At 40.7% G+C, this 12829-nt stretch overlaps 1 protein-coding gene across 2 annotated transcripts in view; it reads left to right on the forward strand.

Annotated features, from left to right (window-relative positions):
• The window catches only part of NUBP2 (NUBP iron-sulfur cluster assembly factor 2, cytosolic), a 667929-nt gene that overhangs the window by 267661 nt on the left and 387439 nt on the right, over positions 1-12829 (forward strand). For both annotated transcript variants that reach the window (XM_053694649.1, XM_053694651.1), the window contains exon 3: positions 11804-12002. In XM_053694649.1, coding sequence (XP_053550624.1) covers positions 11804-12002 — 199 coding nt within the window. The remainder of the gene's footprint in view (positions 1-11803; positions 12003-12829) is intronic.

The raw sequence follows: 12829 nt of genomic DNA on the forward strand, positions 1-12829 counted from the left end.
GATAAATTGGGTAATTCATTTACTCCTTCTAAACGTTTTAAGCAATTATAAACAGATTAGAATTTTGGGACAAAATCCCTAAAGTTGATGGGGCTATTTCTACTATTCCTACATCAGATGGTACTTCGTTTAAGGATCCTTTAGATAGGAAAATTGAATCCTTTCTAAGAAAAGCTTATCTGTGTTCAGGTAATCTTCTTAGACCTGCTATATCTTTGGCTGATGTTGCTGCAGCTTCAACTTTTTGGTTGGAAACTTTAGCGCAACAAGTAACACATCATGATTCTCATGATATTATTATTCTTCTTCAGCATGCTAATAATTTTATCTGTGATGCCATTTTTGATATTATCAGAGTTGATGTCAGGTTTATGTCTCTAGCTATTTTAGCTAGAAGAGCTTTATGGCTTAAAACTTGGAATGCTGATATGGCTTCTAAATCAACTCTACTTTCTATTTCTTTCCAGGGTAACAAATTATTTGGTTCTCGGTTGGATTCTATTATTTCAACTGTTACTGGTGGGAAAGGAACTTTTTTACCACAGGATAAAAAATCTAAAGGTAAAAACAGGGCTAATAATCGTTTTCGTTCCTTTCGTTTCAACAAAGAACAAAAGCCTGATCCTTCATCCTCAGGAGCAGTTTCAGTTTGGAAACCATCTCCAGTCTGGAATAAATCCAAGCCAGCTAGAAAGGCAAAGCCTGCTTCTAAGTCCACATGAAGGTGCGGCCCTCATTCCAGCTCAGCTGGTAGGGGGCAGGTTACGTTTTTTCAAGGAAATTTGGATCAATTCTGTTCACAATCTTTGGATTCAGAACATTGTTTCAGAAGGGTACAGAATTGGTTTCAAGATGAGACCTCCTGCAAAGAGATTTTTTCTTTCCCGTGTCCCAGTAAATCCATTAAAATCTCAAGCATTTCTGAATTGTGTTTCAGATCTAGAGTTGACTGGAGTAATTATGCCAGTTCCAGTTCCGGAACAGGGGATGGGGTTTTATTCAAATCTCTTCATTGTACCAAAGAAGGAGAATTCCTTCAGACCAGTTCTGGATCTAAAAATATTGAATCGTTATGTAAGGATACCAACGTTCAAGATGGTAACTGTAAGGACTATCTTGCCTTTTGTTCAGCAAGGGAATTATATGTCCACAATAGATTTACAGGATGCATATCTGCATATTCCGATTCATCCAGATCATTATCAGTTCCTGAGATTCTCTTTTCTGGACAAGCATTACCAGTTTGTGGCTCTGCCGTTTGGCCTAGCTACAGCTCCAAGAATTTTTACAAAGGTTCTCGGTGCCCTTCTGTCTGTAATCAGAGAACAGGGTATTGTGGTATTTCCTTATTTGGACGATATCTTGGTACTTGCTCAGTCTTTACATTTAGCAGAATCTCATACGAATCGACTTGTGTTGTTTCTTCAAGATCATGGTTGGAGGATCAATTTACCAAAAAGTTCATTGATTCCTCAGACAAGGGTAACCTTTCTGGGTTTCCAGATGGATTCAGTGTCCATGACTCTGTCTTTAAGAGACAAGAGACGTCTAAAATTGATTGCAGCTTGTCGAAACCTTCAGTCACAATCATTCCCTTCGGTAGCCTTATGCATGGAAATTCTAGGTCTTATGACTGCTGCATCGGACGCGATCCCCTTTGCTCGTTTTCACATGCGACCTCTTCAGCTCTGTATGCTGAATCAATGGTGCAAGGATTACACAAAGATATCTCAATTAATATCTTTAAAACCGATTGTTCGACACTCTCTAACATGGTGGACAGATCACCATCGTTTAATTCAGGGGGCTTCTTTTGTGCTTCCGACCTGGACTGTAATTTCAACAGATGCAAGTCTCACAGGTTGGGGAGCTGTGTGGGGATCTCTGACGGCACAAGGAGTTTGGGAATCTCAGGAGGTGAGATTACCGATCAATATTTTGGAACTCCGTGCAATTTTCAGAGCTCTTCAGTTTTGGCCTCTTCTGAAGAGAGAATCGTTCATTTGTTTTCAGACAGACAATGTCACAACTGTGGCATACATCAATCATCAAGGAGGGACTCGCAGTCCTCTGGCTATGAAAGAAGTATCTCGAATTTTGGTTTGGGCGGAATCCAGCTCCTGTCTAATCTCTGCGGTTCATATCCCAGGTATAGACAATTGGGAAACGGATTATCTCAGTCGCCAAACGTTGCATCCGGGTGAATGGTCTCTTCACCCAGAGGTATTTCTTCAGATTGTTCAAATGTGGGAACTTCCAGAAATAGATCTGATGGCGTCCCATCTAAACAAGAAACTTCCCAGGTATCTGTCCAGATCCCGAGATCCTCAGGCGGAGGCAGTGGATGCATTATCACTTCCTTGGAAGTATCATCCTGCCTATATCTTTCCGCCTCTAGTTCTTCTTCCAAGAGTAATCTCCAAGATACTGAAGGAATGCTCGTTTGTTCTGCTGGTAGCTCCGGCATGGCCTCACAGGTTTTGGTATGCGGATCTTGTCCGGATGGCCTCTTGCCAACCGTGGACTCTTCCGTTAAGACCAGACCTTCTGTCACAAGGTCCTTTTTTCCATCAGGATCTGAAATCCTTAAATTTAAAGGTATGGAGATTGAACGCTTGATTCTTGGTCAAAGAGGTTTCTCTGACTCTGATTAATACTATGTTACAGGCTCGTAAATCTGTATCTAGAGAGATATATTATAGAATCTGGAAGACTTATATTTCTTGGTGTCTTTCTCATCATTTTTCTTGGCATTCTTTTAGAATACCGAGAATTTTACAGTTTCTTCAGGATGGTGTAGATAAGGGTTTGTCCGCAAGTTCCTTGAAAGGACAAATCTCTGCTCTTTCTGTTCTTTTTCACAGAAAGATTGCTATTCTTCCTGATATTCATTGTTTTGTACAAGCTTTGGTTCGTATAAAACCTGTCATTAAGTCAATTTCTCCTCCTTGGAGTTTGAATTTGGTTCTGGTAGCTCTTCAAGCTCCTCCGTTTGAACCTATGCATTCATTGGACATTAAATTGCTTTCTTGGAAAGTTTTGTTCCTTTTGGCCATCTCTTTTACCAGAAGAGTTTCTGAATTATCTGCTCTTTCTTGTGAGTCTCCTTTTCTGATTTTTCATCAGGATAAGGCGGTGTTGCGAACTTCTTTTGAATTTTTACCTAAGGTTGTGAATTCCAACAACATTAGTAGAGAAATTGTGGTCCCTTCATTATCATTATGTCCTAATCCTAAGAATTCTAAGGAGAAATCGTTGCATTCTTTGGATGTTGTTAGAGCTTTGAAATATTATGTTGAAGCTACTAAATCTTTCCGAAAGACTTCTAGTCTATTTGTTATCTTTTCCGGTTCTAGAAAAGGCCAGAAAGCTTCTGCAATTTCTTTGGCATCTTGGTTGAAATCTTTAATTCATCTTGCCTATGTTGAGTCGGGTAAAACTCCGCCTCAGAGAATTACAGCTCATTCTACTAGGTCAGTTTCTACTTCCTGGGCGTTTAGGAATGAAGCTTCGGTTGATCAGATTTGCAAAGGAGCAACTTGGTCCTCTTTGCATACTTTTACTAAATTCTACCATTTTGATGTATTTTCTTCTTCTGAAGCAGTTTTTGGTAGAAAAGTACTTCAGGCAGCGGTTTCAGTTTGAATCTTCTGCTTATGTTTTTCATTAAACTTTATTTTGGGTGTGGATTATTTTCAGCAGGAATTGGCTGTCTTTATTTTGTCCCTCCCTCTCTAGTGACTCTTGTGTGGAAAGATCCACATCTTGGGTAGTCATTATCCCATACGTCACTAGCTCATGGACTCTTGCTAATTACATGAAAGAAAACATAATTTATGTAAGAACTTACCTGATAAATTCATTTCTTTCATATTAGCAAGAGTCCATGAGGCCCGCCCTTTTTTTGTGGTGGTTATGATTTTGTATAAAGCACAATTATTCCAATTCCTTATTTTATATGCTTTCGCACTTTTTTTATCACCCCACTTCTTGGCTATTCGTTAAACTGAATTGTGGGTGTGGTGAGGGGTGTATTTATAGGCATTTTGAGGTTTGGGAAACTTTGCCCCTCCTGGTGGGAATGTATATCCCATACGTCACTAGCTCATGGACTCTTGCTAATATGAAAGAAATGAATTTATCAGGTAAGTTCTTACATAAATTATGTTTTTTCCATCATGATCTCAAATCATTAAATTTGAAGGTATGGAGATTGAACGTTTAGTGCTTAGTCATAGAGGTTTCTCTGACTCAGTGATTAATACTATGTTGCAGGCTCGCAAATCTGTGTCTAGAAAGATTTATTACCGAGTTTGGAAGACTTACATTTCATGGTGTTCTTCTCATAATTTTTCTTGGCATTCTTTTAGAATTCCTAGAATTTTACAGTTTCTTCAGGATGGTTTAGATAAGGGGTTGTCTGCAAGTTCCTTGAAAGGACAAATCTCTGATCTTTCTGTTCTGTTCCACAGAAAAATTGCTAATCTTCCTGACATTCATTGTTTTGTACAGGCTTTAGTACGTATCAAGCCTGTCATTAAGCCAATTTCTCCTCCTTGGAGTCTTAATTTGGTTTCGAGGGCTTTACAGGCTCCTCCGTTTGAGCCTATGCATTCTCTGGACATTAAATTACTTTCTTGGAAAGTATTGTTTCTTTTGGCCATGTCTTCTGCTAGAAGAGTTTCTGAATTATCTGCTCTTTCTTGTGAATCTCCTTTTCTGATTTTTCATCAGGATAAGGCAGTTTTGCAGACTTCTTTTCAATTTTTACCTAAAGTTGTGAATTCCAACAACATTAGTAGAGAAATTGTTGTCCCTTCGTTGTGTCCTAATCCTAAGAATTCTTTGGAAAGATCTTTACATTCTTTGATGTGGTTAGAGCTTTGAAATATTATGTTGAAGCTACTAAAGATTTCAGAAAGTCTTATAGTCTATTTGTTACCTTTTCTTTTTCTAGGAAAGGTCAGAAGTCTTCTGCCATTTCTTTGGCGTCTTGGTTAAAGCTTTTGATTCATCATGCTTATTTGGAGTCGGGTAAATCCCTGCCTCAGAGGATTATGGCTCATTCTACTAGGTCAGTTTCTACTTCCTGGGCTTTTAAGAATGAAGCTTCTGTTGATCAGATTTGCAAAGCAGCAACTTGGTCTTCTTTGCATACTTTTACTAAATTCTACCATTTTGATGTTTTCTCTTCTTCAGAAGCAGTTTTTGGTAGAAAAGTACTTCAGGCAGCTGTTTCAGTTTGATTCTTCTGCTTATAATTTCAGTTTTTTTTCATTATAAGATTAAAACTTTATGATTTGGGTTGTGGATTCTTTCTCTTACAAGGTGTATCCAGTCCACGGATTCATCCCTTCTTGTGGGATATTCTCATTCCCTACAGGAAGTGGCAAAGAGAGCACACAGCAAAGCTGTCCATATAGCTCCCCCTCAAGCTCCGCCCCCCCCAGTCATTCTCTTTGCCGCTCTAACAAGTAGCATCTCCACGGGAGGGTAAAGTGAATGTGGTGTTAGATTTGTAGTTTTTATATCTTCAATCAAAAGTTTGTTATTTTTAAATAGTGCCAGTTTGTACTATTTACTCTCTAGCAGAAAGTGAAGAAGAATTCTGCTGAGAGGAAAATGATTTTAGCATGTTGTAACTAAAATCCACTGCTGTTCCCACACAGGACTGAGGAGTACAAGAAAACTTCAGTTGGGGGGAACAGTTTGCAGGCTTAACTGCTACAAGGTATGTTCAGTCATCTTTTTCTAGTCAAGACTTAGTAATGCTAGAAGACTGACAAGAATTCCCATGTGGGGAAGGTAAGCCATATTCTGAGACTCAGTATAGAAGGAAGGCTTAATTAACAGGGCTGAAAGACTGGTGGACACTTTTAAAGGGCAATCGATTATTTTATAGAGAAAATATGATGATTGTACAAGTTTTTAACACTTTTGGAGTGTTTTTTTGGGGGTTTTATTCCACATGGCAGAATTTTAGACACCTATAGAGGGTTTGCAAGGCCCCACAACTCCGGAGTGGAGAGGGAGGGGGCCTAATTTTCGCAGCTCAGTTGCACAGTTCATATAGCAGACAGCTTCATGCAGCTTCATGTGGAGGGTCCAAAGAATACTGGAGGACTTCATAGAGGCTTATTTCTATCAAATTAATCCCCAGGGGCAAGGTAGGGCCACAGCAGATTGCTGTGGCATGGTGCTGTAGTTTGCTATCCGGTTGTAAACTTTAGGTTGCTCCGGTTCGGGCATTAAGGGGTTAATCGACTGTGCAATTTCTGTGCAATCATACCAAAGCATTAAGATAGTGGTGTAAAAATTTCAGAAAGATTGGATCATTTTTGGTGATTTAGTAAAAAAGTGTGCGCTTTTATTATTTAAAGGCACAGTACCGTTTTTTCTCAAATTGTATTTTTCAGTATTTGAGTGCTGTCTAAGTCTGTTTAACATGTCTGATCCTACAGATAGACGTTGCTCTATGTGTTTAGTAGCCATGGTGGAACCCCCTTTACATTTTGTGTTTTAAGTGTGCTAATGTGTCTAAGCATTTTAAAGATCACAATGTTTCACTTATAAATGTATCCCAAGATGATTAACTTAATGAGGATAGCCCTCCTTCCTCTCCCCATGTGTCCACACCAGTTACGCCCGCACAAGCGATGCCTAATACCTCTAGCGCATTGTCCCCTATTACATTACAACAATTAGCAGCAGTCATGGATAATTCCCTTGCAGCATTTTTATCCAAACTGCCAGTTTTTCCTAAAAAGCGTGATAGCTCGGTTTTAAGGGTAAACAGGCTAAGAAGCCTGCAGCTGCTACTAAGACAGCATGAAGGGGTAGCCTCCGATTCGGGACCGGATCTGGTAGGGGGCAGACTCTCTCTCTTTGCTCAGGCTTGGGCAAGAGATGTTCCCGATCCCTGGGCATTAGAGATAGTTGCTCAGGGATATCTTCTGGAATTCAAGGACTCTCCGCCAAGGGGAAGGTTCCACATTTCTCGTCTGTCTTCAGACACGACAAAGAAAGAGGCGTTCTTACGCTGTGTAGAAGATCTACTCAAGATGGGAGTGATAGGTCCAGTCCCAACTACAGAACAAGGACTGGGATTTTACTCAAACCTGTTTCTGGTTCCCAAAAAGGAAGGAACTTTCAGACCAATTCTGGATCTAAAAATTCTAAACAAATTCCTCAGAGTTCCATCCTTCAAGATGGAGACCATTCGGACAATCTTACCAATGATCCAGGAAGGTCAATATATGACTACCGTGGATTTAAAGGATGCGTACCTTCATATTCCTATCCACAAAGATCACCATCAGTTCCTAAGGTTCGCTTTTCTGGACAAGCATTACCAGTTTGTGGCCCTTCCATTCGGGTTGGCCACCGCTCCCAGAATTTTCACAAAAGTGCTAGGGTTCCTTCTGGCGGTCCTAAGACCGCGGGGCATTGCAGTAGCACCCTATCTGAACGGCATCTTAATACAGGCGTCGTCTTTTCTCAGAGCCAAGGCTCATACGGAAATGTTCTGGCCTTTCTAAGGTCTCACGGGTGGAAAGTGAACACCGAAAAAAGTTCTCTGTCCCCACTCACGAGGGTTCCCTTCCTTGGGACATTAATAGACTCGGTAGAAATGAAAATATTTCTGACGGAGGTCAGGAGGTTAAAGCTTCTCAGCACTTGCCAAGCTCTTCATTCCATTCCTCGGCCATCTGTAGCTCAGTGCGTGGAGGTAATCGGATTAATGGTAGCAGCAATGGACGTGGTTCCTTTTGCTCGAATTCATCTCAGGCCACTGCAATTGTGCATGCTCAAACAGTGGAATGGAGATTATGCAGATTTGTCTCCCCAAATCCAACTGGACCAGAACACCAGAGATTCTCTTCTCTGGTGGTTGTCTCAGGATCACCTGTCTCAGGGAATGTGCTTCCACAGACCAGAGTGGATCATTGTAACGACCGACGCCAGTCTGATAGGCTGGGGCGCGGTCTGGGGCTCCCTGAAAGCTCAGGGCATATGGTCGCGGGAAGAGTCTCTTCTCCCGATAAACATTTTGGAACTGAGAGCGATAATCAATACGCTCCAGGCATGGCCTCAGCTAGCGGCGGCCAAGTTCGTCAGATTTCAGTCTGACAACATCACGACTGTAGCATACATCAATCATCAGGGAGGAACAAGGAGTTCCTTAGCGATGAAGGAAGTAACCAAGATAATCAGGTGGGCGGAGGATCACTCTTGCCATCTATCTGCAATTTACATCCCAGGAGTAGACAACTGGGAAACGGATTTCCTAAGTTGCCAGACTTTTCACCCGGGGGAGTGGGAACTCCACCCGGAGGTATTTGCTCAGCTGATTCAGCTTTGCGGCATTCCGGAGTTGGATCTGATGGCGTCCCGTCAGAACACCAAACTTCCTCTTTACGGTTCCAGGTCCAGGGATCCCAAGGCGGCATTGATAGATGCTCTAGTAGCGCCTTGGTCCTTCAATCTGGCCTATGTCTTTCCACCGTTTCCCCTTCTCCCTCGGCTGGTAGCCAGAATCAAACAGGAGAAGGCCTCTGTAATTCTGATAGCGCCTGCGTGGCCAGGCAGGACTTGGAATGCAGACCTAGTGGACATGTCAGCTGTTCCACCATGGACACTGCCAATGAGGCAGGATCTTCTAATACAGGGTCCATTCAAGCATCCAAATCTAGCTTCTCTGAAGCTCACTGCCTAGAGATTGAACGCTTAATTCTATCCAAGCGTGGGTTCTCTGAATCAGTCATAGATACTCTGATCCAAGCTAGAAAACCTGTCACCAGGAAAATTTACTATAAGATATGGCGGAAATATCTTTGTTGGTGTGAATCCAAGGGTTACTCGTGGAGTAAGATTAGGATTCCAAGGATATTGTCTTTTCTCCAAGAAGGATTGGAGAAAGGTTTATCAGCTAGTTCCTTAAAGGGGCAGATATCAGCTCTGTCTATCCTTTTACACAAGCGTCTGGCAGGAGTGCCAGATGTTCAAGCGTTTGCACAGGCGTTAGTCAGAATCAAGCCTGTCTATAAATCAGTGGCTCCTCCATGGAGTCTAAATTTAGTTCTTTCAGTTCTTCAAGGGTTTCCGTTTGAACCTTTACATTCCATAGATATTAAGTTATTATCTTGGAAAGTTTTGTTTTTGGTAGCTATATCTTCTGCTCGAAGAGTTTCAGAATTGTCTGCTTTGCAGTGTAATTCACCCTATCTGGTGTTCCATGCAGATAAGGTAGTTTTGCCTACCAAACCTGGTTTTCTTCCTAAAGTGGTTTCTAATAAGAATATTAACCAGGAAATTATTGTTCCTTCTCTGTGTCCTAATCCATCTTCAAGGAAGGAACGACTATTGCACAATCTTGATGTGGTTCGTGCTTTAAAATTTTATTTACAAGCAACTAAAGATTTCAGACAAACATCATCTTTGTTTGTTGTCTATTCTGGTAAGAGGAGAGGTCAGAAAGCAACTGCTACCTCTCTTTCCTTCTGGCTGAAAAGCATCATCCGATTGGCTTATGAGACTGCTGGACAGCAGCCTCCTGAACGAATTACAGCTCATTCCACCAGAGCTGTGGCTTCCACATGGGCTTTCAAGAATGAGGCTTCTGTTGAACAGATTTGTAAGGCAGCGACTTGGTCTTCACAAATTCGATACTTTTGCTTCTTCGGAGGCTCTTTTTGGGAGAAAGGTTTTGCAAGCAGTGGTGCCTTCCGTTTAGGTTACCTGTCTTGTTCCCTCCCTTCATCCGTGTCCTAAAGCTTTGGTATTGGTATCGCACAAGTAAGGATGAATCCGTGGACTGGATACACCTTGTAAGAGAAAACAGAATTTATGCTTACCTGATAAATTACTTTCTCTTACGGTGTATCCAGTCCACGGCCCGCCCTGGTAATTAAGCCAGGTTAAAATTTTTGTTTAAACTACAGTCACCACTGCACCCTATGGTTTCTCCTTTTTCTCCTAACCGTCGGTCGAATGACTGGGGGGGCGGAGCCTGTGGGGGAGCTATATGGACAGCTTTGCTGTGTGCTCTCTTTGCCACTTCCTGTAGGGAATGAGAATATCCCACAAGTAAGGATGAATTTGTGGACTGGATACACCGTAAGAGAAAGTAATTTATCAGGTAAGCATAAATTCTGTTATTTTTATCCCTCCCTCTCTAGTGACTCTTGCGTGGAGTTCCACATCTTGGGTATTTGCTATCCCATACATCACTAGCTCATGGACTCTTGCCAATTACATGAAAGAAAACATAATTTATGTAAGAACTTACCTGATAATTTAATTTCTTTCATATTGGCAAGAGTCCATGAGGCCCAGCCTTTTTGTGGTGGTTATGATTTTTTTGTATAAAGCACAATTATTCCAATTCCTTGTTGATGCTTTCGCTCCTTTCTTATCACCCCACTTCTTGGCTATTCGTTAAACTGAATTGTGGGTGTGTGTGGGGGGGGGGGGTGTATTTATAGGCATTTTGAGGTTTGGGAAACTTTCCCCCTCCTGGTAGGAATGTATATCCCATATGTCACTAGCTCATGGACTCTTGCCAATATGAAAGAAATGAATTTATCAGGTAAGTTCTTACATAAATTATGTTTTTTTTATGATTTAGTGATTTTGCCTGACTTTATTTTCTGCTTGTTACACCTAAGTATAAAGTCTGGTTGGCGAGTCCTGTTCAAAAGGGTTACATTTCTATAGTCCTTAAAAATACCAGTATTGTTCTACTTGCACATAACTGAAATATTGGGTTAAGTGATTTGCTGGTCTAACTGTGGAAAGGGCTAGAGATATTTCCTATTGCACTATCCACTTACAGAACAGAAGAATAAGAGAAGACCGTTTGCAGAGAAGCTGTGAGATCTCTGCCTGATTGATTTGCACCTAGATTTTTGTGCCCTACATTTGTGAGTAAGCTACATTTTCAAGATAGATTTGGAATTTAGTCAATTGTTTACACTATGTTGTGCCCTCTTTTGTCTTTTCCAGATAAATCCTACCAATTTAAATTTCTTCTGATCTACACCTTCCCAGTGATCATTGGAGGAGCAGACTTGGTGTCGAGTCGACCTCATCTTCAGGATTACATCCTAATTTTTGGAAAATCGACTTGTTTGTTTTTAACCTTATTTATATTGTGAGTGATAATTGTCCTCATTAAAGCACCCCCTTATTGGATAAATGTATCTTATTTAAGTCACAACATTGATTTACCTTTTTAAGTGCATTTTAATTTTTTTGGGGGGTTGTGGATTTTTCAGTGAAAAAAAATGTTTTTCAATCCCTTTATTTTATTACTTGTAGACTCTACAGCTTAGGTATTAGTTTCCAGGATTAATGGATCGTTCACTATCACCACCTGTATGAAAGAAAACATAATTTATGCTTACCTGATAAATTGTGTTTTAGGGATAGTTTCTTTTTTGGAACACATCCTTTTTTTCCTTCTACTTTTATGGCTTATTCCTATTTCATACCTCACTATGCTTGGCTATGTGTTAGACTGAGGTATGTGGGAGATAGGATGGGTTTTATAGAGCTCTTGGGGTTTGGGAATCTTTGCCTCCTCCTAGTGGTAAGGAAGAGTAATTCCCAGGAGTAATGGATCATCGACTCTCACCACCATAAAAGAAATACATTTATCAGGCACCCATAAATTATGTTTATCAGTCCTTTTTGATGGGGCAATGTGGTTTGTTGGTCCTATATAAATAAATACTAAATTATTATTAATTTATTTGACTAATTTTGATTATCCCTGTTAACATATTTGACCCTCTATTTATAGGTCGGGATATTAGATGTTGATCTCTGTGGTCCTAGCATCCCTCGGATGTTGAATACTCAAGATAAGGATGTTCACCAGTGTGATAGTGGCTGGGTGCCTGTATACCTGAACCAGGATAAAACCATCTCTCTCATGTCTATTGGCTTTCTGCTTGAGAAGCCGGATGACGCTGTTGTGTGGAGAGGACCAAAAAAGAATGGTAAGTTTAAAAGAAAAAATCAGATGGCTTCTTAAAAGCCAGGACAGATATTTTACTTTTCTATTTTGTGCATTTTATTTTGCAGTATATTTTCTTAAAAAGTACACATTTACATTTTCATTGTACTTTTGGTATTTTCCATATAATTTTTTAATTAAAAAAATTATCAAATCTCTTTTAACTCGGGCCCGAAAAGGGTCTTTCCCTTGAAAGGAATATTCAGTAATTTTGTTTTAGACGACACGTCGGCCAACCATGATTTAAGCCAAAGCGCTCTGCGCGCCATGATGGCAAAACCAGAATTTTTCGCCGCTAACTTAGCTAATTGCAAAGCGGCATCTGTGATAAAAGAATTAGCCAGCTTTAGAGCCTTAATTCTATCCATAATTTCGTCATATGAGGTCTCCGTCTGGAGCAACTCCTCCAGCGCCTCAAACCAGAAAGCCGCTGCAGTAGTTACAGGAATAATGCAGGCAATAGGTTGGAGAAGGAAACCTTGTTGAACAAATATTTTCTTTAGTAAACCTAATTTTTTATCCATAGGATCTTTAAAAGCACAACTGTCTTCAATTGGTATGGTTGTGCGCTTGGCTAGTGTTGAAACCGCCCCCTCTACCTTAGGGACCGTCTGCCACGCGTCCCGCCTGGGATCAGTTATGGGGAACATTTTTTTAAAGATAGGTGGGGGAACAAAGGGTACACCTGGTCTTTCCCACTCCCTAGCAACAATATCCGCCACCCTCTTAGGGATCGGTAACGCATCAGTGTATACAGGGACTTCTAGATATTTGTCCATTTTACACAATTTCTCTGGGACCACCATAGGG

The sequence above is a fragment of the Bombina bombina genome, chromosome 11 (genome assembly GCF_027579735.1).
Source record: "Bombina bombina isolate aBomBom1 chromosome 11, aBomBom1.pri, whole genome shotgun sequence".
Classification (NCBI taxonomy): Eukaryota; Metazoa; Chordata; class Amphibia; order Anura; family Bombinatoridae; genus Bombina; species Bombina bombina.